General features: G+C 40.6%; 1 protein-coding gene across 1 annotated transcript in view; it reads left to right on the forward strand.

The window, feature by feature from the left end:
- Positions 1 to 26,774, forward strand: part of TET1 (tet methylcytosine dioxygenase 1) — a 208,981-nt gene that overhangs the window by 57,663 nt on the left and 124,544 nt on the right. The window contains 1 exon segment of the mRNA XM_078150750.1: positions 12,004 to 12,057. Within this exon segment, the coding sequence (XP_078006876.1) occupies positions 12,004 to 12,057 (54 nt within the window).

Below are 26,774 nucleotides of genomic sequence, written 5' to 3' on the forward strand. Positions count from 1 at the left end.
GAGAAATAACAAACAATTATGTGCAAACAAAATATGTATGTATGTGTATATATGTATACACACACACACATATATGAATAGGAAGTAAATAACAGAGGGAAGACACTAGTATTAAGAGAGATTGGAGAAGGTTTCCTATAGAAAGTGGGATTTTATTTGGGACTTGAAGGAAGTCAGGGAAGCCAGAAGGTAGAGATAAGGGGAGGGGCATTCCAGGTATGGAGGACAGCAGAGAAAATTCCTGGAATAGGGACAGGTAGGCGGCACAGTGGATAGAACACCAGCCCTGGAGTCAGTAGGACCTGAGTTCAAATCTGATCTCATACTAGATGCTTGACACTTACTAGCTGCGTGACTCTGGGCAAGTCACTTAATCCCAATTGCCTTGCCAATATATATGTATATATATAAGAAAAGGAAAATTCCTGGAGCCAAGAGATGAAGTGTGCTGTTCATGGAACAGCAAGGAAGCCAGTGTCACTGGATTGAAGAGTATGTGATGGGCAGTAAGGTGTAAGAAACTGAAAGGGTTGGGGGTATCGGGGAACTTAAGTTGTGAAGGGCTTTGAAATCCAAACAGAGGACTTTGTATTTGACTCTGGAGGTGATAGGGAGCCACTTAGGTTTACTGAGTCGGGGAGTGACGTGGTTGGACCTGAGCTTTAGGAAAATCCCTTGAGATAGGCAGATCCACTAGCAGCCTATTGAAGTAGTCCAGGCATGAGATGATGAGAGATTACACAAGGGTGATGGCAATATCAGAGTAGAGAAGGTGTATTGGAGAGATATTGCAAAAGTGAAATCAACATACTTTGGCAACAGATTGGATATTGGGGGTGAAAGATAATGAGGAGTCAAGGATGACTCCTAGGTTTCAACACTGGGGGAAATGGGAGGATAGTGGTGCCCTCTATAGTAATAGGGAAGTTATGGGGGAAGGAGATTTTGGGAGAACAGAGAATGAGTTCCATTTTGGACATGTTAAGTTTAAGATGTCTACTGGACATATAGTTTAAGATGTCTGAAAGGCAATTGGAGACAGAGACTGGAAGTCAGCAGAGTTTAGGGTGAGAAAGCTAGATATGAGAATTATCCACATAGAGATGATAATTGGGGGCAGTTAGGTCATGCAGTAGATAGAGCAGCAGCCCTAGAGTCAGGAGTACCTGAGTTCAAATGCGGCCTCAGACGCTTGACACTTACTAGCTGTGTGACCTTTGGCAAGTCACTTAACCCCATTGCCTACAAAGAGAAAGAGAGAGGAGAGAGAGAGAGAGACAGAGAGAGAGAGAGAGAGAGAGAGAGAGAGAGAGAGAGAGAGAGAGAGAGAGATGATAATTAAATCCATGGGAACTGTGGGCAACAAAATTCCAATCTGCAATAAAATTCAGTCAAGACAGAGCTCTGATCAGTTTATTAGGGAGATCAGTGGTCCTTAAGCAATTGGACCCAAGACCTTCCTGTTAGCTAAGGATCCTGATGATCAGGGGTTAAAGGATTTTATAGACCTTAGGGAGTCCCTGAGAGGTCCCCTAGTCCTTGGGTGGTTCCTTCAGAAGTGTGGAAATACTTATGATTGACTTATCTTCAGAAGTAGAGGAGCTCCCATGATTGACAAAGGGCAACATCCCTCAATTACAACCACCTTGTCAAAGGCCTTTCACAGCTCATCAGCTGCAGGCCATCTCAGCAGGGGCTTTCCACAGATCAACAAACACTAGTATTTGGCCCACAGTGTACAGTGGACCAAAAAAGTTGTGGTTTTAAATCAAAGGTCGCTTAGGAGTGGTGGTTAGTGAGTCATAGAGGTAAGGAGGCTTTTTCTGAGGCTTATGAACCTTATTTCAAGCAGAGTATGCTTAGAAATGTGTGTGTGGGTAGTATTAATAAATCCTTATAACAGACCTAACTAATACAGTATGCATCTGCCTGATAAATCCAATAACATTAACATAATCATCAATATATAGTGGATCAGTCAAACTCTTATTCTAACAGCATTAGTGAATGTAAATCAGACATTTCTATTCTGCTTAGTTCACTAACATAATCACTGATGCCCACTAAATCACAATGCTCAGAGTAAACACTGATTAAATTGAGTAGGGGTATCAAAATTATTTTTACAGAGCTAATGACATCATCAAGTGAAATGGTATAGAGGGAGAAGAGAAGGTGGCTCGGATTGAGCCCTGTGGGACCCCTATGATTACAGGGCACTATCTGGATGAGGATTCAGCAGAGGAAACAGAGAATGAGAAATCTAATAGGTAAAAGACCCAGGAGAAAGAGTGGTGTCATGCAGTAGTTTTTGTTATTTCCTTTCCATTGCCACTTCATGGGTGAGTCTCCATTAAACTATGGAGGAGTGGATCCCGTGAAACCATGAATAAACAAAGGATCCAAAGTAGAGATTAAAAGGGAGAGAAACAAACAAACAAAAAGAAATAAAAGAAAAAAGAGGGCTGTTGAAGCATTTTTTTAATGCACAAAAGAGAATAGTAGGAAATTTGGAAATCAAGTCAACAAGCAGTTAGGTGGCACGATGGATAGAGCACCTAGAGTCCGGAAGTCCTGAATTCAAATGCAAGCTCAGATCCTTGCTAATTGTACGACTCTGAGGAACTCACTGAACCATTATCTGCCTCCGTTTCCCGGACTGTAATATGGGAACAGTAATGGCACCTACCTGACAAGGTTGTTGTGAGAATCAAATGAGATAATATTTGTCGGATTTTTGTAGGCAGTTGGGGTTGACGTGCCCAGAGTCACACAGGTGATAATGTGTGGAAAGCACGCAGCAGAGTGCAGGCACTATGTACCAGCCACCTTGCCAAATCCTGGGAATGCAAATACAATCAGAAAGTTAATCCTTGCCCTCCTCAAGGGGTTTACATTATAGTGTACATTATATTGTACAGCTTTGTATCATAGTATTATGTAATAAAAGTAATCTAAAAAGGTAGGGGTAAGGGGAACACGAAGAAATCTGGCTAGGGGACGTAATGGAAAGTCAGGAACATATCCTGGAGAAGAACAAGGATGTGGTTAGTCTGGACATTGTTCTTCAAATGGAGGTTCCAAGAGGAACCAGCTATCAGAGGGAGAGGCCATGGAGGTAGAGGATTTTTCCAGTGTGACAACTAGTCCCAGGGTAGAGTGAACTTCTGGGGTGAAGATGTTTCCATGGCATGGGAGAGAAAGTCGGCAGAGTGAGGAGAGAAGGTTGGAGGAGAATGAAGGAAACAGACAAGTGAAAACTTTGAAAAATCACATGTTGAGTTTATTATATACATCTAAAAAGAAGTAAGCTGTATTTAATAGAGATTTGTGGTTCCACATAGAAATGTTTTTCTGTTCTGTTTTGGATATGGAAATGTCCTCTTCGTTGGTGTTTATTTAATTCAGGGGAAAAAAACATTTTCAAAAAAGAGGGAGTATCAGAGAAATTATGTAACATGTGCATTAGAAATGTTTGCTAGTATTTTAAAAGATAGTGAGATCACCAGGTTTGGAGGCAGAAGAGCTGTATTTGAGTCTTATCCCTGGTGCTTAGTGTGACCTTAGCAAGTAAGCCCTTTTAACCTCAGTTGCTTTGTTTGTGAAATGGGGATACTACATGCATATCTTACAAGATTATTATTATGAAAGTATTTTGTAAAGTATAAGGTATTTTATGTGTGTTTATTGTTATCAGCTAGTCAGCAAGCATTTATGAACTGTCTCCTATGTGCCACATATTGTGCTAAGAGCTGGAGATACAAAGGAAGGCAAAAAATATAGCCCTTGCCTCAGGGAGTATCTCCGCCAAGAAAACCCCAAATGGAGTCACAAAGAGTCAGACACAACTGAAATGACTGAAAAACAACAAGAAACAGTATAAGAATATATATTAAAAACTACGCCACTAGGGCACGTAGGTAGCACAGTGGATAAAGCACCAGCCCTGGAGTCAAGAGGACCTGAATTCAAATCTACCCTCAGACACCTGATGCTTACTAGCTGTGTGACCTTGGGCAAGTAATTTAACCCCAATTGCCTTGCCAAAAAACTACACCACCACTAACAATAATAATGGTTAGCATTTATACAGTGTCTTAAAGTTTTCAACATGCTATACATGTTACCTTATTTGATCCTCACAACAACTCTATGAGGTTGGTGCTGTTATTATCTCCTTTTTACAGATGAGGAAACTGAGGCTGTGAAGGATTCAGTGGTTTGCCTACGGTCATATAGCTAGCAAGCCTCTGAAGCAGGGTTGAAGTTCAGATCTTCCTGAGTCCAACCCTCTTACTCACCGAACCAAAAAAAAAAAGAATGAAAATGAATGTTGTATAGTTATAATGACCAATCTTGGCTTTGGAGAAGAAGTGAGAATATGTGTTTTCCTTTCTTTTTTTAAAAAGGTAGGAGACCAAGACCAAGGGATATTTTATATGATACCAGACACAGCTGATGGTTTGGTTGGCTGATATCTTATTACCCCATTCTGTTTATAAGGTAGGCTCACTTGATAAGGGAGAGAAGATACATTAAGAAATTAATATGGTTTAAAACCAAAAGGCATCAATAAAAGTTTTTTGAAAGTTACTTGAATTTAGAATAAGGAGAGAATTGAGTTCCAATCTCCTCTTCAATATTCATTAGCTATGTGACCCTGGGCAAGTTGCTTAACCTCTTTGAGCCTCGGTTTCTTTTTGTGTCAAATGGGAACAATAATACCTGTAGAATATACCTGCCTTGAGGATCAAATAAAAATTTGTATGTAGAGTGATGAAACTTGAAGTGTCTGGAAATATGTTGTTATTATGAGAGGAGCGCATGTTCGGATTTAATGAATGAGAAGTGATTTCCAGGGAAAGGGTTCAGGAAAAGTTTCCTGAAATAGAACATTTGATCCAGACCTTGAAGGAGGCTGAAGAAACACAGCAGAAAAAGAAGCCTCCCCTCCCTTCCCTCCTCCACCCTCAACCTGAAACCTTTGCACTGAGGCACAGAAGGGAGGTGTGGAATTTGTTGATAGGAAAGATAAATAATCCAGTTTGGGTAGAGCATTGAATATATGAAGATGAAGATGAATCCATGAGATAAGACTCCTCAGTTTGGTCCTTAATCAGCTGACACTTTGAGCCACTGAAGATTTGTAAGTATTTAGCATGATATGATTGCATCTTTGTGCTCAGAAGACCAGTCTCCCTTTATTGTGTTTGGATAAAATGGGAGATCTGGAGATCCGTTAGGAGACAATTGCTCGTAGTCCAAGCAAGGATTAATGGGTTGGTTGCAATAGAAATGGTATAGAGAGGACAGATATATGTATTACTGTACTTATTAGGAAGGCAGCTAGGTGGTGCAGTGGATAGTGCTGGGCCTGGAGTCAGTAATAGCTATCTGAGTTAAAATACAGCCTTAGACACTTACTAGCTATGTGACCTGGACAAGTCACTTAACCCTGTTTACCTCCATTTCCTCATCTGCAAAATGAGTTGGAGAAGGAAATGACAAACTTCTCCGGGATCTTTGCCAAGAAAATCCCAAATGGGGTCAAGAAGAGTCAGACATGAGTGAACAACACCAACACCTTATTTGAATCAGCATAGTGTAATAGAGAGATCCCCCGAGGGATGTGTGTGTGTGTGTGTGTGTGTGTGTGTGTGTGTGTGCGTGTGCATGTGCATGTGTGTCGTGAGCTATTATTAAAAAGCTGATTCACTGTTTAGATTGTCTAAACTTAAGGTAGGCACATTGATGGTACATATCGATATCAATCAGCCATAAGATATAAGCTCTTCCTCAACTTTAATTTTGAAGTTACTAGAGAATATAAATATATTAAATATTAATCATGAAGACCCAGATTTGGAAAAAACACCAAAGAAAGAATGGTTTTAAATGATAGGTTCTTGTGTTCTTTTTTGTTTGTTTTAGTTAGCAGTCATGATCCTAGGCACCTACTGTAGTATTGATGATTACCGTCATTGTTGCCTCTTTACCTGGTAACAGAAATATTCATTTAGTCAAGGGTGCTAAAGATGCATAAAGTCCTGTCATCAGACAGGAGGTCTGCCAACCCTGAAAGGGATGGAGGAGAAGGGATTTCCTTTTGTGGGATGTTTTCCTTTTGAAATCCAGTCCCAGTTCTTTGAAATTGATTAACCTATTATCTCTGATAACAAGAAACAGGAGATTTGCCATTTGCAAACCCAAAGCAGTGTCAAAGAATGTTGAGGAAAGTGTTTAGCATTGTCAAGGATGTTAGACTTAAAATTAAGGATTCTGTGAAGAACTAGCTCTATCCACTTGTTTGAGGCAGCTGTTGCATCAGTTATGTCCTGAACATTAACTTGCAAAGAAAAGGTCCTCAGAAACAAGTGTCACTTGCCAACAGTCTGTGTGGCTATAGAATCACAGGTTCATAGACTGAAAGAATCATAAGATTTAGATGTTACCTAAAGAGGTCCCTTCATTTTATAGAGAAAAGGATTCTGGCATTTTTTAGGGTCAGAATGGGTTAAAAGTCAGAGCATAATTACTTTTCTTTTTTAAAAAGTATACTTCAATCTACACTCAGCGTTCATCAGTTCTCTTTCTGGAGGTGGGTAGCATATTTTATGGTGGGTCCTTTAGAATTGTCTTGGATCATTGTCTTGATCAGAATAGCTAAGTGTTCCATAGTTGATCGCTGTACAATATTGCTGTTACTGTGTACAATGTTCCCCTGGTATTGCTCACTTCACTTTGTATCAGTTCATATAAGTCTTTCCAGGTTTTTCTGAAATCATCCTGCTGAGCATAATTTCTAAACAGTGACGTTGTGAGGGGAAGAAAAGACAATATTTACAAAATGCCTTGCCAACTTTAAAGCATTATATAAATGCTAGCTATTATTATTACAAGGAATTGAGGTTTAGAGAGGGTTAAATGATTTGTTTGAGGTCATACAAGTAAAAGTAACACAGCCAGGATTTGAACCTGTGTGTTTAATTCCTCTCTGTAGCTCTCCTTACTGTTCCACATAGCAGATCTACCTGCTCTTCCCTATACCTCCTGTCTTTCCTCAGCCATGTGCAGAAGTCCTGAAGGGGTAACTGTGCTTGTCAGCCATATAGACAGGAAGACATGGAACAGAACACATAACATCTGGAATCCAACTGGCCCTTGGGGAAAGGGTGGAGGGAATGGAGACTGCCAGAGAGAGGTCCTAGGGGAGGAGTTGACTAGAGAGAGAAACAAAAAGACAGGAGAAAAGAGAAATTGGACTAAAATGTACAGGCACCTAGACAAAGCTCCACTTATACTTGAAAGGTGGTACAAACCTACTGTCCACAAATACAGCACCACAAAACATGCCCATTTATGGTCATATGTGTTAGTTTGTTCCTTGTTTCCACTGAGGTCTTCTGTTGTGAGATTTTTGGGAAGGTTTTTATTACATCTCATATGTAATGAAGGAAACTCTTCTTTCCTGATATTTGACATCAGAATTAAATTGTACCTATGTTTTGAGAGTTTGAGCTTAGCTTTAGATCTAATTTTCAAAGAATGTTATATTTCAAAGTTTATGGCTGCCAAAAGTTTGGTGTTTGAAATCCTTAGGGCAAGGATTACCCTTGGTATAAAAATCATGCTCTTGGTTTGATCCTCACACATGCTGGCCCTAAAATATTAGATTTCTCTTTATTCCTTCATTTCATACTAATCTGTCCTGCCTCCATACCATTGTGGGTGCCATCTTCTATCATTGGAACAGACACCCATTTTTGTCTATTGGCATCCTTCCCCACCTTTAAGACACAGTTCAGGATTTGGATTGTATCAGGCTGAAAGCTCTCTGCAGATTGGGACTGTGATTCCCAGCACCTCATTGGTTCTGTGTTGCAGCCTGAGAACAATCTGCCCTAGGCTTCTCTCTCCGTTGTCCTCTGTTTGATATTCATTTTCAATTTTTTGGAGATTGTACTATTTCAGGGCTTGCAGCCCTACAACACTAGTAGAATATGAATATTCAAAAGATAGGCCTTTGTTTCCAGAAGTATGGGGTCATTAAAGGAACTTCTGCAATTTCCTGAAGGCCACCCAGTCTTCTCTCCACCCACTACTTCTCCTGTTTACTTCTGGGCCTCATTTGTTCATTTGTTACTTTTCCAGTTATACACACTCATGGGCAAGCTCTGAAGCATGTGGAACAGGAATGAAAGGTGTCATCAGGGAAATGTGTGATAGGATGAGAAGGTGGGTGAGAGTGAGCCATAGCAGATGGGACATTACGCAATGTCAGGAGAAGGTAAGGGATGGCCTCCAGCGTGTTGGATGGAACCCCATGACAAATGATGGCAGGACATGGACTGTAGTGGCATAGAATGGGTACTTGGCAATGTTTTTTTTCTTTTCTAATTTTGTATTTAAGTGTAAAATAAAAAATTTATACAAAAAAAGAATGACAGAATGAGTAGGTGTGGCTGGCTTGTGATCTTGATAATTGGAGGGAAAATTCCATGTTGATGGATGGAAGAATCCATTTGAGTATCTTTCAGATTTGTGCTCTATAACCCAGTAGGTTCATAATACATGTTTGTTGAATTGAATAAACCCTAAATTTTCCTTCCGCTAATGCTCTCCTTCTCTTGCTCCCTCTGCCAGGCTCTCTACTTCTTAGAATCTTAGAAATTTAGGGTTGTTGACTGGCTGAATAAGTAACAGAGACAAGATCTGAATCCAGGCCTTCCTGTGTCCAAGTGTAGCAATGTATTCACTCTCCCAGGCTGCAGGCTAACCCTAATCTTACCTCTCAAACTGGAATTATTGTCATTAAATCTTGTCATATTTCTGTGTTATGGAGGCTGGGAACCATGATTTATCTTTTACAAATCACAAGACTGATGCCCAGAGAGATATATCACTTAATCAAATCCATTAGCAGGGTTGGATTCCTAGACAAGTTGTGGGTTCACTGAACCAAGTTGCCTCACCCCCAGTCAAGAAATTGAACTGGGTCTTTACATTTTCTGATTTTTTTTGACAAGTGTGGTCTGATAATTACCTTTAGGGTGAAATTGTCACCTTTTCATTGAACTGAGACTTTTAAATCACTAGATAGAAGATTTTGAACAAAATGGCTCTAGCCATTAGCCACTACCAATCTATTCTGTGTTTAAACATGTACATCTCTGACGGTAAGACTCACCTGGGCCTTTTGGACTTAATATCTGCCCTGGTCACTTTTTATAAAATCTCCCATCTAGCAACAATAAATTTATTCAACAATGGCTTTATTAACTCATTTTGCAGAACAGTGCACCCAGACCTAAAGTGTTATTTTCCATCATCATAAATGCCCAGAATAGTGAAAATATTATGGACTCATGTTTTCAGCTTTTTTTTTTTTGAGTTATTTTAAACTGGCTTTTTGATTCCTGATCTGGCTTTTGGGGGGGGGGGTGAAGAACCATTTGAATAATAGTGCAGGTATGACTATAATTAGTATACTTCAGTGTTCACTGTTGTTTTATTTAATATGGCAGCACCCTAGGAATAACTTGTGGGATGTTTTAGAAATAAATTTAATTTTTATAGAAACTTTTCTGTAGCTTAGAAATAAAACATCTATGTCAGATTTTTTTTATTGTCCCATTCCAGAAAGAAAAGCTTCAGTCCGCCTTAAAGATATTTCCAGCTTAGGTTGTCAGGATTTGAATCGGTCTTAGAATTTGTCAGTTTCATTACGTGCATTTTAGTGAGGCAGGAGACCTCAATCCCCCATCCTCATTGTCAAAGATGGCTTTTCTTGAACGATTTATTTTTGGATGTGTGGGGTGGGGTAGTGATTGGGAGTTTAAATGAGGTAGTGGTACAGATAGGGTAGGAGGCTGGCTAGCAGATTGGTCAGTATGCCCTACTTAGAATTTTGACTAAGAAAATGATTTGTAACTTGATAGAGCAGGGGAAGGGACCTTTGAGATTATTTAGTCCAACCCACTCGTTTAGAGTGAAGCCCAGTGAGGGGTAGTGACAAGCTCAAGGTTACACAGGTAAGAAGTAGCAGAGACAGGATTTGAAATCACCTTCTGACTCCAAGTTCAAGGTGGGGCTTGTAATCAAAATCCTGACAGCCTGGTGGGCTCAGATAAGGTAGGGGCCGAAAGTGGAAAGTCTTTTGCTATGCTGCCGGGACTAACCCTCTTCGGATGCGTTATCTATACGGCTGTTGGTGTGGGCAGTCTGTCCAGCATACCAGTGGGTCTCTTCCTTCGGCCAGAAGGAGACGGGGGAGGTGTGTGGGGCCCAAGGTGGGGAATGTGAGGGACAAGTATGGGAAGCAAAGTAGGGGGTCCCTTCAGCGGTCAGAAAACTGCGGTGGGAAGGCTCTCATTAAACGCTGGGGACTTGGCCGCCCACCTAGGTGGGCTGTATTCTTCCAAGGCAGGGGGTGGCACCTGCAAGCAGTGGCAGCTGCTATGTGGCGGACCAGCTTCGCTGCTCCGCAGTGGGAATAAGTGTTCAGGGACCCCTGCCCGGATCGGAGGAGGCTTTTGATGGGAAGAAGCCAAAGATCTGGCTTTTGTACGGAAGCACGGCTTCTGAGCCTAAGGCTTGGGGGAGAGGGGTGGTAGTGGAAAGGACCGGGGTGGGGGGGGGGGGCGCAGAGAGATGGGGGGGTTGCTTTTGAAAAGAAAAGGTCAGCCCAAGTGCCTGCAGAGACTGAAGGAAGGGTTTTCCCTCGGTCCTTCCGCCCGGGTAGGAAGGAAGTGCGTTGTAGGAAGCTTCCCTTCCCTCTCTATGTCATTGCTGCCATTATCATTTTAATCTGCTCTCACTCACCCGTAGACGTTTATTGACAAAAATCAAAAGGCTCGGTGTGCGTTAGTGTGAGGGGCCCTGCTCCTGCTGCTGCAAAGGTGTGGTTAGCGGAGGAAGGAGCCCGGAAGCCCCACGACAGCTGAGTGAGCGGGGCTGAGCCGAGGCGAGGCGAGCAAGCTTGTCCTCAAATAACCTCCCTCCTCCTTTAAATAGAGCTAATATGGAGCCTCGCCTTATAAAGTCAAACTGCACCGTACCTCGCCGAGCCCGGGCCACCCTCAGGTCTCAGCGCCCCCTCCCCCCGCCCCAGCCTTTAACCGGGGTGACACCAGCCCGCACCCTCCAGGGGCCGCAGACCTGGCCCCAGGCCCCCCGGGGGATCCGCCGGTGGCCGCCGCCCGGGGGTTGCCCGGCCCGGCGGCCAGCCCCGCGGGGCGCGCGGCGCGGCGGGGCGGGGTAGGGGGCTCGCGGTGCATTGTGTATGCGGGGGCCTCGGTTGGCGGCGGCGGCGCAGCCCAGATCCTGTGCCGCCCACTCCATGCCGCAGCTTGGGGCCGCCTGGGTCCCGCCGAGGTGGGGAAGAGTCAAGCCTGTACAGGCGGTCCTTTGTCTGGGCCGGGCTCGGCGGCGGCTGCCGGGACGGGGCCGGGCAGAGGCGAGCCGAGCCGAGCCGAGCCCGTCCTGGAGAGCGTCCGCCGCCCGGCTGCCCGGGCGCGGCGCGGCGCTGCCATTGGCTGCACTGCACCGCCTCTTCTGGGGCTGTTTCTACGGGAGGCATGCCGAGCGCGCTGTCGCTGTCCGCGGGGCCGGCCGGCCGGGGCTGCCTCGGGGCACCATGAGCCCGAGCCCACCGAGCGCTCGGCTGGACGGCCCCGCGGTGGAGGCGGCGGCGGTTGCAGGAGCAGGAGCAGGCAAGATGGCTCCCTCGTGGGCTGGGCTGGGCTGGGGAGAAGGACCCACTCGGAGCGGGGGGGGGGGGGTTAGAGGGGAGGGGGAAGGTGGGCTGCCCGGCGGCGTCTGGGGGAAGACTCTGCAAGTGGAACATTTGCACCACGGTTGTTTTTTTTAAGTTCCGCCCATCAAACATGTTTGCGGCTTGAAGCAATACAAAGAGTTTTGCTGGGCATTTGTCATTAACTGGAAGGGGGCACTTTTTTCTTCCTCTCTCTAAATGAGGCTCATTATGCAATTTGATTTTTTTAGGTTATAAAGGAAAACAAGAGACCTCAGAGGGAAAAGAAGCCCAAAGTTTTAAAGGTAACCGGTTATTGATTTTACCATAATTGTTTTTCCACCTTTATATAGTATTTTTCTTGTCATTGGGGATAAATTTGGCGCTAACTGCAAGCAATAAATCTGATTTTTTTTAATTTGCTAAATGCATTTTTAAAACCCTGAAGTACATTTTCTTGTTGTGGTACTGCCCGAGGCACACGTTTGCGTCCTTTATTTCCAGTGGTGCACCAGGCTATGTAATGGAAAGTTTATTTACCAGCACGACTAAGGAAATTCATTTTTTTGGCCACCGTGAATTTTGGTATTTGTGTTCGGTTCTATCAATGAGGATTTCAGCTTTCCGGGAGTTGTTTAAAGTAGACAGCAATGATATTGCTTTCTGAATTAAATGTCATATGAGGCATAATTTAAAGTTTTATAATAAAGACATTGTGATTTTCCTAGAAAATAGTTCCTTTACATCTTTCAATTCACCTTATTAACTATTTGATTTGTAGCAAAAGTATATTGGCTTATTCGTGATTCTTCTCATAATTTTGATAATTATTCATGGAACTGTGGGATTGTGTAGATTGCTTAAATATTTTCAGTAAAGAGGTTATTGCCTGTTTAATAGCAGCTTAATTAATTGTATATGGGGTTTGAAAGGGTTACTATAAATCGCAGGTTTTACAAGCCATTATTAAAAGTAGATTCATGGCTATATTCTTATAAGCTAGATTCAGTATAAGCATAATTGTGCTATTTTTGAAGTCTACAAATTACTGCAGCCTGAGAATTGGCATATTGTTATAAATATGAACAGGCTGAGCAAACATCCTAAGTAATTATAGAGACTATGCCATAACAAAACTACTAGTTTAAAGACAAAACTGTATACTTCTAATTGTTTCATAAGTAAAATGGTTACAATGTTTCACCAACTGGATAACATTTTAGAAGAACTGAAATAAAAAATTGACAGGTTGAACAAGACATTGTGACTGTTGCAAAAATAGAATTCAATCTTTTTTTTGTTTTATGAACAAAATATTCAAGAAGGGGATTATTACTTTTTGAGGGTGGCTTGCAAGTAGGTCTGATTCAAGGAAAAACCCCAACTTTGAATTCTATCTATCTTTCTAATTTCCCCACTTTGGGGCCTTATAGGCATGTAGTGCTAGAAAGTATATTCAATCAACTTTATAAGATTATTTTTAAAAAATCATCACCTAATTCTGCTTAATTTTATTCCTATTCCCAAGACTCTTAAAGCATCAGGAGTAGTGATCCTGTGCTCACTATTTCCATCTCTGACCAAATAATCAGACCACTGACTCATCCTACTGAGGTCTGGGCCTTCTGCTTAGCTGTTTGTGGTCCTGTGGGATGTAGACTGTAATTCAGATGGTCAGTCTGTTTAATGACCAAAAAAAATTACTTCTTTCCTTTCCCTCTCTTCCTTCCCTCCCCTCCCTCCCTTGTTCTCTTCTCCTCATCCTTCTATATCAACATAGGGATATAGACATAAATATGACACAGAGAGGAGAGGGAGAGACTATTGGTTATTAAACAGATTGATATAACGGAAAGAAAGATTAGACACACAAGTCATTAATGATAAAATGAACAAACTTAATGGGGGAGAGAATGGAAGGTTTAAACTTGCTTTGAAAATCACCACTACCCTATTTGCCTAGGCCAGGAGAGGATTTGTGCTAGGTCAGTTTTATGTTATCATCTTATAGTAGTTAACTGCATTGCTGGGCATGTGGTTAGTGTTCAGTAAATAGTTTGGTTGATAATCTATTCAGGCTCTCTCTCTCTCCATATAATATTTATATATGCATATGTATGTATAAACACATGTATATATACACACAATGTGGTTAGATATCATAAAATGACTTTTTTTTTAATGAATAGAATTACTCCTGAATAAATTCTCTCTTGGTCTGGCTAAGTAGAGTATGACAGTTCTTAAAGCAGATTTAGACCTTCACATTCTCCCTTCCCCCCATTAAGTAGGGTAGATCTGTCATTAAAAACACCACTTGCATGTTTAATCTTTCTTTACCCTTTCTATACTGAATATACCCATCTCTTCATTTCATAAGGGCAGAAGTTGAGAACTTTTTTCCCTCTGCTCTAAACAAGTTGCTACATTCTTCTTTAAAAATACAAGAAATATAGAAAAAAAGATAACATAAATTACATTGGCCCTTCTACAAATGAAGCTTATTCTGTTGACTCTGTTAAGCTAGTTTATACTCTTTTGGAAGAGAGTTCATTTTTATGTTGATTTCATTAGGCTTTCAAGCATCTTGTCTGCTGAAGAGAGTCTCCATAATAAACAATGTGTTTTCATTGTGTTTTGATTGTGCAGCCTTGCAGCTGTGTAAAGGGCTTTGGGCAAAGTGCTTCTTCCTAGCCCTTGGTTTTAGTAAGCAGTCATATGGGGTCTGCCACAACAAGCCATATTTGATTCTGGTGCCTTGATTTTTCAGCTGAATAATTAGTGTCTGTTAGATGAATGTATTGAAATTTCCTAAAAGGAGTTGAGGAAGTTGGTGATGCTATTGGCATTTAAAAATCTCTTCTTTCCATTTGAGTTAAGGGTGTTTTTCCCCCTCACGTCTTTTACTTTGTCCAAATGTACGTAATTTAGTTCTTGCACATGTACTGTATATTGTATAAATTTAAGGAAATTGTGTCTGTAATTTGAGGAACATCTTTTAAATTAGAGTTTCTAGGGCTTGGGCTTCAGGTGGGGGTGGGGAATCTTCCTTGCTGCTACCCTCAGGATCAAGGGTGAGAGAATACCCTGCTTGTGGTCTAATGTATCTCACATTTTGTAATTGCCTGCCTTTGCTTAGGGGCACCATGCTGAAGAGCATCTCTTAGCTTTTTGAAGTGTTCCTTTCATGCAAGGATGATCTTTAGATCTCCTCATCTCTGAGGGAAAGACCCTGTTCTTGCACACACCCTCTCATACACACACACACACACCCTCTTGTTTCTCAGAAGATAGTTGGATGTGTAAGAAAGAGCCTCACCTAAGTATTCTTTTATGGATGCCTTTAAGTTGGAGGCATGATCAGAAACTTGTCCTGTCTGGTCCAGTTTTGACTTGAGGGCCTGGGCAGCATCTGATTGTTTGTCAGAAGTGTACATCGAGCTGACATCATAATATTAAGATCTATGTTGGAACCTCCTCTATTCTCGCCCCTCTTTTAAAAACAAACAAAACCGTAATCTGACGTTCTGACAAGACAAGAAATTTAAACATTGCAGATAGCAAGAAATGAAAAAGCTTGGTTGGCTCACTGAGGGAAAAAATCCCATTATGAGACCCTTCCCAATGTTCCCAGTTGTCATCTGTCAAAAGCAGTCTAGTAACTACAAGGGGAGGTTGGATGAGAGGGTGTGGAGGACTCTTGAACTCATCACTGCCACAATTAGAAAAATAACTTCACTTTCACGTCCTCCTACCTGAAAGTCAGTCCTGTCATTTTTATGTAGATTGTTATGAGTTCAGTGAGTGTGTTTCATTGAAGCTTGACTGGAATAGAGGTGAGTGCTTTTGCATCTGGGTATTTATGATGGATATTTGTTTTGTATTAATAGGCTTTGAAACGTGCTTTTTGCAAAGTATCTAGTCTATATTGTGAATTTGGGCCCCTTGCCTTTGCAGTTGACACTTTCTTTTTTCATGGAAAATGCTTCTATAGTTTGAATGACTTTACTCCAGTGGGTTAGGGTTGAGAAATTTATTTCCATCAGTCCCTCTCTCATGTTATTTACAAGTAAGCATGGTAGTCAAAATAGTATTGGACCAAGAATTAGGAAAGTTGGATTCTTACTGTATAGATAATCTGTTATTGTCGGCATAGGCAGGCAAGGCACTTGAGCACTGGGCCTTAGTTTCTTCATCTGTAAAATGAGGGGGTTGTTGTAGGTAAATTTTTAAGCCCTTTCCCACTCACTGCTATTCTGCATTATTTTGTTTTACAAAGGAAAAATACCAAGACAAGGATATGGATATAGTTAAGGCATGTTGCTTCTTCATGCTTAGAGATACAACTTTTTTCCTCTTCCCAGACAGATCTGGCTTAGAAAGCACAGGTCTGATGTAAAAATGTAATTTCAGGATAACGATCCTACACCTGTCAAAAAAAACTGAAACAAAACCCTTGGGTAACCCTTCAGAAATCTTACAGATAAAGATCTAGCAAAGAAATAAATTTGCCTCTTGATCTTTCTGCTAGATTCTGTATGAATAATAATCATCAAAGTTCCCTTCACTGATGGAGATGCTGAAAGAAGAGGATCCAGGGAGTCACCATGTTTCACTCTTCAGTAATATGCCATACTAAATGAATATTGTGCTATTCTCCATGTACTTTGTGACTGTTGTTCTTAATAGGGGGATTGAGCTGTAGACAGCTCTGAGGTTGAAATGGAAAAGGAATATTTTTTATTAGTTTAACCTAAGTTATTGGCAAGCCTGAAACAATGAAGCTACTTGCCTTTTTTTTTTCCTAATCCTATAGTTAATGTTATTATATTGTGATTAAATGACAGACAACAGTTGCTGAAGTTGTTCCTTGCATTTCTTGGGATAGCTTTGTTTTGGATATCCTAGACAGGCTTCCTAGGTATGCCAGCTGGCTATAAACTTTGGTTATAATGTAACCTTATGTGACCTTTAGCACCATTGTTACATTTCAAAGAGCCAGAAATTAACAAACATTCCTTTAAAAAAAGAAAAAAAGCTGTTAACGTATCTGAAAGCTTTTTAATAAACTTAGATTGACTTGACCCTTGACCATTTCCAGGTTGTAATTGGTGTTAGAAGGGGGTGGCTTGTGAGGCACAACTAATGTTTGTGATTTCGGTTTTTGGTTTGTCAATTTTGTTTTGATAAGATGATGGCAAATCTTTAGGATTTAGATTTGCTCCAAACAGGGTTATTCAGAAGGAAGAAGATAGTAACTTCTGCTATTAGAGCTTACCAAAGACTACCTCTGTTTTCATTTTTAAACTTCTTGTAAACACTAAATCCTTTTTTATGTAAAAAAAAAGAATTAAGTACACATTTGAGTCACTTTTTAAAAAATTGCTTTATAAAGGGCTGTTGTATAAATAAGATACCTTGGCCTTTTATATTTAAAATGTGGCATCAAATGAACTAAACCTGACATAGAGTGGAGAGAGGTCCACATCCCAGTTTCTATACCATTGCAAGTTCTTAAATAAACTCTTGAACATTTATTCATTTTTAATAGTATCTTATGCCTATTGTCAGGTCATATGTTTGGAAAGAGAGCCTGTGACTTTTGTACTAAGCTTGCAAAATTTGTATGTATGTATATATGTATATATGTATGTATGTATGTATATGTGTATGTATATATGCATTTTTGATCTGGACCTGTAATTTCTTTGATATAGGGAAATTCCAGCAAGAAAATTCCCTTTATTAGTACAAATAGGCAATCATTTAGTAACAACTAGCCTTAAAGAATTGAGAATGGGGGAGAAGTAGCCCCGTGTTGTAAAGGGTCACACAACCAGTATCTTATGTATCAGAGGGGGTTTGATCTTAGAAATTCCCTGAATTTGAGGCTGTTCCACTGTCTACTTCTTTAGATTGCCTTCTTTAGCTTTAAAAATGAGCATCCAAATTACAGAAATTAATTTTTAGAGATTTATATATGCTTCTAGGTAACTAATGTTAACAAATTCAACTGAAAGTAACTTTTTAACTAGCTGAAAAAATGCTTTCAGTTAATTTTTGTTTTCTGACATTTTACATTTAGAATAATTAACAATCATCTTCTTATTAATTTGGTAAGATTATGCCTATCATTGTTGGTTTTTTTGAGGGGAGTGAGAGGAGAATTTACATCCCATAAAGCTTGTGTTTTTCCTTTAAAATATTGAAATTATGATCTGTTTCCTAATAATCTTGAAGAAAATGAGGAATAGTTGCCAAGTATGGGAACTTTAAACCATGAAGATACTTCATTTTTTTTTCTGAACCTCTACTTACAAAAATTTATGTATTCTAAGTTCAAACATTCTGTACTAGTGCCTGAAACATATGGAAGAAAAAAATACGCATTACTCCAATGTTTTAAATATATCATGTACAGCAGTAGTGTCAAACTCAACCAGGATCCTTGTGGGACACGTTGATTTAGAAAACCACAAATTAACATTATCTGTTTTGTTCTGTATTTTCTTGTTTTGTTAAACATTTCCCATTTCCATTTTAATCTGGTTCCTGGGCTTCCAAGTTTTGTCACTGGTCGGCGAATTTGACAACTCTGGTGTAGAAAAATCAGCCAGACACTAGAAATAAGTTTGTCTAAGAATGTTCTCTACAAAAGAGTACGTTTGAGAAAAGCTAGGAGGTGATGCTTGGTAGATTTTCCCTGTTACTGGTACTGAAATTATCTTTGCCCACAGAACTGTCTTCTCTTCCTAGCTTCACTATTTTGTTGTTAAATTGTTGTTCAGTCATCTCAGTAGTGTCTGACTCTTTGTGACCCCGCTTGGGTTTTTGTTTGTTTGTTTTTGGCAAAGACTTTGGAGTGGTTTGCCATTTCCTTCTTTAGCTCATTTTACAGATGAGGAAACTGAGGCAAACAGGGAGAAGTGATTTGCCCAGGGTCACACAGCTAGTAAGTGTTTGAGGCCAGATTTGAACTCAGGAAAACGAATCTTCCTGACTCCAGGCCCAGCACTCCATCCACCTAGCTACCCTCAGTAAAAAAGAGGGTTAAGTGACTTATCTAGGGTCACACAGCTAGTAAGTGTCTGAGGCCATATTTGAACACAGGTCCTCTTGTCTCCAGGCCTGGTGTTCTGTCCACTGCACCACCTAGCTGCCCCAACTTCCCTATTACTGTCAAGAATATAGTACTACCATCTTCCTAGTTGTCCAGGTTCTCAAACTAAGGGTTATTCTTGACTCCTTACTCTCTCCCAACCCGCATATCCAGTGAGTGGTCAAGTCCTGTCATTTTTACCTCCACGACATCTCCTGTATGTGCCTCCTTCTCTCCTCATGTTGCCTCATGCCTGGACCAGGGTGGTTGCAGTATCAGAGGAGAAAAGGGGCATATACAGGAGTCCTTTGAGGCAGGGAGATCAGACTGCTGGTTACTCTTCCTGCCTCAAGCCTCTCTACACTCCAACCCACATTCCACTGAACTGTCAAATTGATCTCTCCCCAAAGTACAGGTCTGATCATATCATTCTCCTGTTCCATAAACTCCAGTGGCTCTCCGTTACCTCCAGGATCAAATATCAAATCCTCTAGTTGACTTTAAAAGCCCTTCATAACATGACCCTTTCCTTTTGTTTTTCAGTCTTGTCTGACTCTGGGACCTCATAGGCCATAGCACACCAGGTCCTTCTATCCTCCGCTATCTCTCAAAGTCTGTCCCAGTTCACAGAACTGCTTCCTAAATTTCCCACCTTTTTATGCCTTGCAGTCCTCCACATACTATGTGATCCAATGACTTTGAGTGTTCCTCCATATGAGTCATTGTACATGACTTGCTATTTTTTATACATGACACTCCTTCTCTAGACTCCATGTTTTCACTAGCTACCCCCCTCCCTCTCACTGAAACACTTCCTCCTCCTCTTCCTCCTCCTCACTTCCTGGCTTTCTTCAAGTCTAAGTGAATGCCCCACTTTCTGCCAGGAGCCTCTGCCAGTCCTTCCTCTTAGTGCCTTCTCTCTGTTGACCAAATCTAATTTAGCCTGTATATATCTTGTGTGTACATAGTTGTTTGCATGCTGTTTCCTTGAGAGCAGGGACTATTCTTTGCCTTTCTTTGTATCCCTAGTGCTTAGCACAGTGCATAGAAGGTACTTAACAAGAGTAGGTTGACTGAGTAAGTATTATTTGCTTTTCTTATCTTTATAAAGTTATTAGATTACTGAAAAAAATGAACCCTTACCACTTGAAAATACTTTTCACTTGGTGAGAGAGACATTGTCCTTGTACATATTACAAGTTTGACTTGTGTTGCTGTTCTGGGGAAACATATGTTTACACGTGTATACATAATATTTTGCATGTAAATTGAGTTTGAACTTCCTCTGGTCAAAGATTTCCAAAATGCCTTGCCTGGAGGAATGCATTTTGGGATTTTTTTCTTAATACTTAAATTTTCATCATAAGAGTGTTTGAGGTCTCTTGAGTTTTCACATGAAAAAATAGTGATTTCCCAATTTAATTTGCCTATTTTTACTTCTTGTGTCATTTTGTTGTTGTTGAGTTGTTTCAGTCATGGGTAACTCTTTATGACCCCATTTGAAGTTTTTTTTGTGTTGGGTTTTTTTTTTGGTGAGGCAGTTGGGGTTAAGTGACTTGCCCAGGGTCATACAGCTAGTAGTGTCAAGTGTCTGATTGAGGTTTTCTTGTCTAGGCTCTTTTTTGATCATGGCTTTCAAATAGTCTAATAATTTTTAAATTCTCTCTCCTGGACCAATTTTCCAGGTCAGTTGTTTTTCCAGTGAGATATTTCACATTGTTTTCTAATTTTTCATTCTTTTGGATTTGTTTTACAGTGTCTCAATTTCTCATAAAGTCACTAGCTTCCAATTGCTCTATTCTAATTTTTAAGGAAGTATTTTCTTCAGTAAGCTTTTGGACTTCCTTTTCTATTTGGCCAATTTTGCTTTTTAGAGCATTCTTCTCCTTCAATGACTTTTTGGACCTCTTTTGCCATTTGGGTTAGGCTATTTTTTAAGGTGTTATTTTCTTCAGTATTTTTTTTTTGGTTTCCTTTAGCAAGCTGTTGACTTGTTTTTTATGATTTTCTTGCATCACTCTCCTCTCCCCAGTTTTTCCCCTGTTTCTCTTACTTGCTTCTCAAAATCCTTTTTGAGCTCTTCCAATGCCTGGGACTGATTCATATTTTTCTTGGAGGCTTTGGATGTAGGAGCTTTGACTTTGTCTTTTTCTGGTTGTATGTTTTGATCTTCTTTATTACTAAAAAAAAGATACTATGGTCTGACTCTTTTTTCGAGGTTTGGTCATGATCCTAGCCAATTACCTGAGTTATAAACTTTTTGTTAAGGTAGGGGTCTGCTTCCAATATGGAGAATGTATTGTGCCAAGCTTCAGGGGTCTGTACAGCTGTTTTCAGAGATACTTCTAGGGACCTGTAAATGTTCAGTTCTTCCAATGTGGTGTGATCAAGGGCGAGGTGTTTACTCCTTTCCTGGCCTGTGTTCTTGTCTATATGAGTGACCACAAGCACTCCTTTCTGTCCTGGAGCCGTGAGGAGGATTTTCTCTTTACAGCCACTACAAGCTCCACCACTCCAGCACTCCTCCTTGCCCCAGGATCACCCTTCAGAACTGTGACTCATATCCAAGCACGAGCAAAGCAAGAGATTCCTGCCTCAGCACTGGCAAAGAAATCCCTGCAATCCCCCTCTGATCAGCCACCTGATTCTCCCTCAGTCTGTGGGCTGGAAGTTCAGGAGGCAGCCACTCCCCCAAAGGTGAGCTCAGGGACTGGAGCTGAAACCACCTATCTTCTTTCTCTCACTGTAGAAATGGACTTTTCCCACTGATCTTCTAAGTTGTCTTTGGCATTTGTGGGTTGAGAAGTCTGGAAACCACCATAGCTGCCTGTGATTCAGTCCTCTGAGGCCTGCTCCAGCCTGCCCGCCCACACTGCACTGCACTCCTCCCCCAGCCTGGCACAATATACCTTTCGGATCAACCATCCAGGTTGTCTTGGGCTGGAAATTTATTTCACTCTATCTTTTTGCGGGTTCTGCTGCTTTAGAATTTGTTTAGAGCCATTTTTTATAGGTATTTGGAGGGGTTTAGGGGAGAGCTCAAGCAAGTCACTGCTTTCACTTTGCCATCTTGGCTCCACCCCTTGATTGAGGATTTCTTTACAAAGGTACTGAAACAGTTTGCATTTCCTTCTCCAACTCATATTACAGATGAGGAACTAAGGCAAACAGGGTTATTGACTTGCCCAGAGTCACACAGCTAGTGAGTGTCTGAGGCCAGATTTGAACTTGGGAAGATGAGTCCTCCTGACTCTTAAATCTGGCACTATATCCAATATATCACCTAGCTGCCCCTGTCAACTTTTTACAATGTCTTTAAAAGCAAAGTCATTAGGTTTTGAGCTATTATTAGATTCTACAATAGATGACTATAAGCAACTTGAGACTAAGAATTGTGACTTACACATCTTTGTCCTCGCAATAATGCCTTAAGAACTATTAAGTGAATGAATAACTATCACAAGCTGAGTTTGATCACTTATGTCACTAAAACTGTGTAGAACTTACCACTATAATAGGAAATCTTCAGTCAAAATCAGATATGCTTTGATGGGTCCATGATCTATCTTCAATATGGGTATTCCCTTTCTTGATACAGTTCTTAAAGAAAAAAAAAAGCTGCATATTTGTGCTAAGTATATAAAATGTGGTATATTAGCCCCTAATACTATGCTTACCTCAGCTTTCCATTTTTTTAATCAAACAGATAGTCTGTTATTTTATTATTTTCAGTTTCCTCATTTTTGAAAATAAATTTATTTTTAGTTTTCTACATTCACTTCCATAAGATTTTGAGTTCCAAATTTTCTACTCATCTCTCTCCTCCCCCCACCCCAAGACAGCATGTAAATTGATATAGACTCAATATATACATTCATATTAAACTTATTTTCACATTTGTCTTGTTGTAAAGAAGAATTAGACCCAATGGGAGAAACCACAAGAAAGAAGAAACAAAGAGAGAGAGAGAGAGGGCAAATAATATGTTTGATCTGCATTCAGACTCTACAATTCTTTTTCTAGATGTGGACAGCATTTTCCGTCATGAGTCTTTTGGAGTTCTCTTAGATTTTTGCATTGCTAAGAAGAGATGAGTCTATCAAAGTTAGTCATTGCACATTGTGGCTGTTACTGTGTACAGTGTTCTCCTGGTTCTGTTCTCTTCACTCAGCATTAGTTCATTTAAGTCTGTCCAGGTTTTTCTTTTCTTTTCTTTTTATTAATTTATTTCAATTTATCAATAATCATTTTTTTCCTTTTTGATATAAATTTATTTATTTTTAGCTTTCAACATTCACTCCCACAAGTTTTTGAATTCCAAATTTTCACCCTATCTCACCCCTCCTCCCACCCCAAGATGGCATGCATTCTGAATATCCCTTCCCATAGTCTGTCCTCTCTTCTATCTCTCCCCCCTTCTCTTATCCCCTTCCCCTTCTATTTTCCTGTAGGGCAGGATAGACTTCTGTACCCCATTTCCTGTATTTCTTATTTCCCAGTTGCATGTGAAAACTTTTTTTTTAAACATATGTTTTTAAAACTTTAGGTTTCAAATTTTCTCTCTTCCTCCCTCCCCACCCACCCTCATTGAAAAGGCAAGCAACTCAATATAGGTTGTACATGTGCAGTTATGCAAAACAGTCCATAGTAGACATGTTGTGAAAAACTAACTCTATTTCCTTTAATCCTATCCTGCCCTCCCATTTATTCTATTCTTTCTTTTGACCCTGTCCCTCCTCAGAAGTATTAACTTCTGATTACTCCCTTTCCCAATCTGCCCTCCTCTGTATCATCCCCCTGTGCTCTCTTGTCCCCTTCCCCAGCTGTTTTCCTGTAGGGTAAGACAGATTTCCATACCCAATTGAATGTGTTGTTATTCCCTCCTTAAGCCAAATCCTATGAGAATAAGATTCCTCATTCTCTCACCTTCCCCCGTTTCCCCTCCACTGTAAGAGACTTTTCTTTTGTTTTTTTTTTGTGAGATAGTTTACCCTATTCTACTTCTCCCTTTCTTCTTCTCCTAGTATAATCCTCTCTCATCCCTTAATTTTATTCTCCAGATATGACCCCTTAATCTTCAACTCACCCTGTGCCCTCTTCTATCTATCTACATATACATACATATAATTTTTTTCCTCCAACTACCCTAATACTGACAAAGGTCTCATGAGTTATAAATATCATCTTTCCATGCAGGAATGTAAACAGTTCAATCTTAATAAGTCTCTTATGATTTCTCTTTCCTGTTTACCTCTTCATGTTCCACTTGAGTCCTGTATTTGAAAGTCAAATTTTCTATTCAGCTCTGGTCTTTTCATCAAGAATGCTTGAAAGTCCTCTATTTCACTGAATGACCATTTTTTCCCCTGAAGGATTATACTCAGTTTTGCTGGGTAGGTGATTCTTGGTTGTAATCCTATCTCCTTTGCCCTCCGAATATTATATTCCATGCCCTGCGTCCTTTAATGTAGAAGCTGCTAAATCTTGTGTTATCCTGATTGTGTTTCCACAGTACTTGAACTGTTTCCTTCTGGCAGCTTGTAATATTTTCTCCTTGACCTGGGAACTCTGGAATTTGGCTACAATATTCCTAGGAGTTTTCCTTTGGGGATCTCTTTCAGGAGGAGATCTGTGGATTCTTTCAATTTCTATTTTGCCCTCTGGTTCTAAAACATCAGGGCAGTTTTCCTTGATAATTTCTTGAAAGATGATGTCTAGGCTCTTTTTTTGATCATGGCTTTCAGATAGTCCAATAATTTTTAAATTCTCTCTCCTGGATCTATTTTCCAGGTCAGTTGTTTTTCCAATGAGATATTTCACATTGTTTTCTAATTTTTCATTCTTTTGGATTTGTTCTACTGTGTCATGATTTCTCATAAAGTCACTATCTTCCAATTGCTCTATTCTAATTTTTAAGGAAGTATTTTCTTCAGTAAGCTTTTGGACTTCCTTTTCCATTTGGCCAATTTTGCTTTTTAGGGCATTCTTCTCATTGGCTTTTTGGACCTCTTTTGCCATTTGGGTTAGGCTATTTTTTAAGGTGTTATTTTCTTCAGTATTTTTTTGGGTCTCCTTTAGCAAGCTGTTGACTTGTTTTTCATGATTTTCTTGCATCACTCTCATTTCTCTTCCCAGTTTTTCCTCTACTTCCCTTACTTGCTTCTCAAAATCCCTTTTGAGCTCTTCCAAGGCCTGGGACTGATTCATATTTTTCTTGGAGGCTTTGGATGTAGGAGCTTTGACTTTGTTGTCTTCTTCTGGTTGTATATTTTGATCTTCTTTTTCACCAAAGTAAGATTCTATGGTCTGACTCTTTTTGCGCTGCTTGCTCATGATCCCAGCCAATTACTTGAGTTTTAAACTCTTTGTTAAGGTAAGAGTCTGCTTCCAATGTGGAGAATGTATTGTCCCAAGCTTCAGGGGTTTGTACAGCTGTTTTCAGAGATACTTGTAGGGACCTGTAAATTTTCAGTTCTTCCAAGGTGGTATGATCAAGGGCGAGGTGTTTATTCCTTTCCTGGCCTGTGACCACAAGTATTCCTTTCTGTCCTGTAACTGTGAGGAAGGGTTCCTCTCCACAGCCACTCAAGCTCCACCAGCCAGCGTTCCTCCTCACCCCAGCACTGCCCCAGAACTGTGACCCAGATCCAAATATGGGCAAAGCAAGAGATTCCTGCCTCAGCACTGGCAAAGAGATCCCTGCAGTCCCTCTCTGATCAGCCACTAGATTCCCCCTCAGTCTGTGGGCAGAAGCTTGGGAAGCAGCTGCCCCCCCACCACGGTCATTCTCTTGGGGAATGGAGCTGAAACCCCACCTTCCTGTCTCAGCACTGACAGAAACAGACTTTTCCCACTGATCAGAAGGTTGTCTTTGGCATTTGTGGATTGAGGAGTCTGGAAACCGCAACAGCTGCCTGAGATTCAGTCCTCTGAGGTCTAATCCAGGTTCACTGCAGCCTGTGCATCCACGCTGCGCTGCGCTCCCAACCTGGCGCGATCCACCTTTCTGATCGATCATCCAAGTTGTCTTGGGCTGGAAATTTGTTTCACTCTGTCTTTTTGTGTGTTCTGCTGCTTCAGAATTTGTTTAGAGCCATTTTTTATGAGTATTTGGAGGGGTTTGGAGGAGAGCTTAAGCAAGTCACTGCTTTCACTCTGCCATCTTGGCTCCCTATCAACAATCATTTCCATAAGCTTTTGAGTTTTAAATTTTTTTTCCCCCTTCCTCCCCACCTCCCTTCCCAAGATGGCTTGCAATTTGATATAGGCTATACATATATATTCCTATTAAACATATTTTCGCATTAGTCATGTTGTAAGGAAGAATTAGAACCAATAGAAGGAACTGCAAGAAAGAGGAAAGAAAAACAAAACAGAAGGAAAAAAAAGCAATTGGTATGCTTCAGTTTGTATTCAAACTCCATAGTTCTTTCTTTGGATGTGGATAGCATTTTCCATCATGAGACTTTTGGAGATGTCTTAGATCCTTGCATTGCTGGGAATGGTTCAAGTCTATCAAAGTTAGTCATCATACAATGTGGCTGTCACTGCGTACAATGTTCTCCTGGTTCTGCTCACTTCACTCAGCATCAATCCATACAAGTCTTTCCAGGTTTTTCTGAAGTCTGCCTGCTCACACTAGTATTTCATTATATTCATATACCACAACTTGTTCAGCCATTCCCCAATTGGTGGACATCCTCTCAATTTCCAATTTTTTGCCATCACAAAAAGAACTGCTATAAATATTTTTATACACGTGGGTCCTTTTCCCATTTGTAAGATCTCTTTGGGATACAGACCTGGAAGTGGTATTGCTGGGTCAAAGGGTATGCACATTTTTAGAGCCCTTTGGGCATAATTTCAAATTGCTCTCCAGAATGGTTGGATCACTTCACAACTCCACCGACAATGCATTAGTGT

Source organism: Phascolarctos cinereus, unplaced genomic scaffold (assembly GCF_003287225.1).
Source record: "Phascolarctos cinereus isolate Bilbo 61053 unplaced genomic scaffold, phaCin_HiC Scaffold_3;HRSCAF=262, whole genome shotgun sequence".
Lineage (NCBI taxonomy): Eukaryota > Metazoa > Chordata > Mammalia > Diprotodontia > Phascolarctidae > Phascolarctos > Phascolarctos cinereus.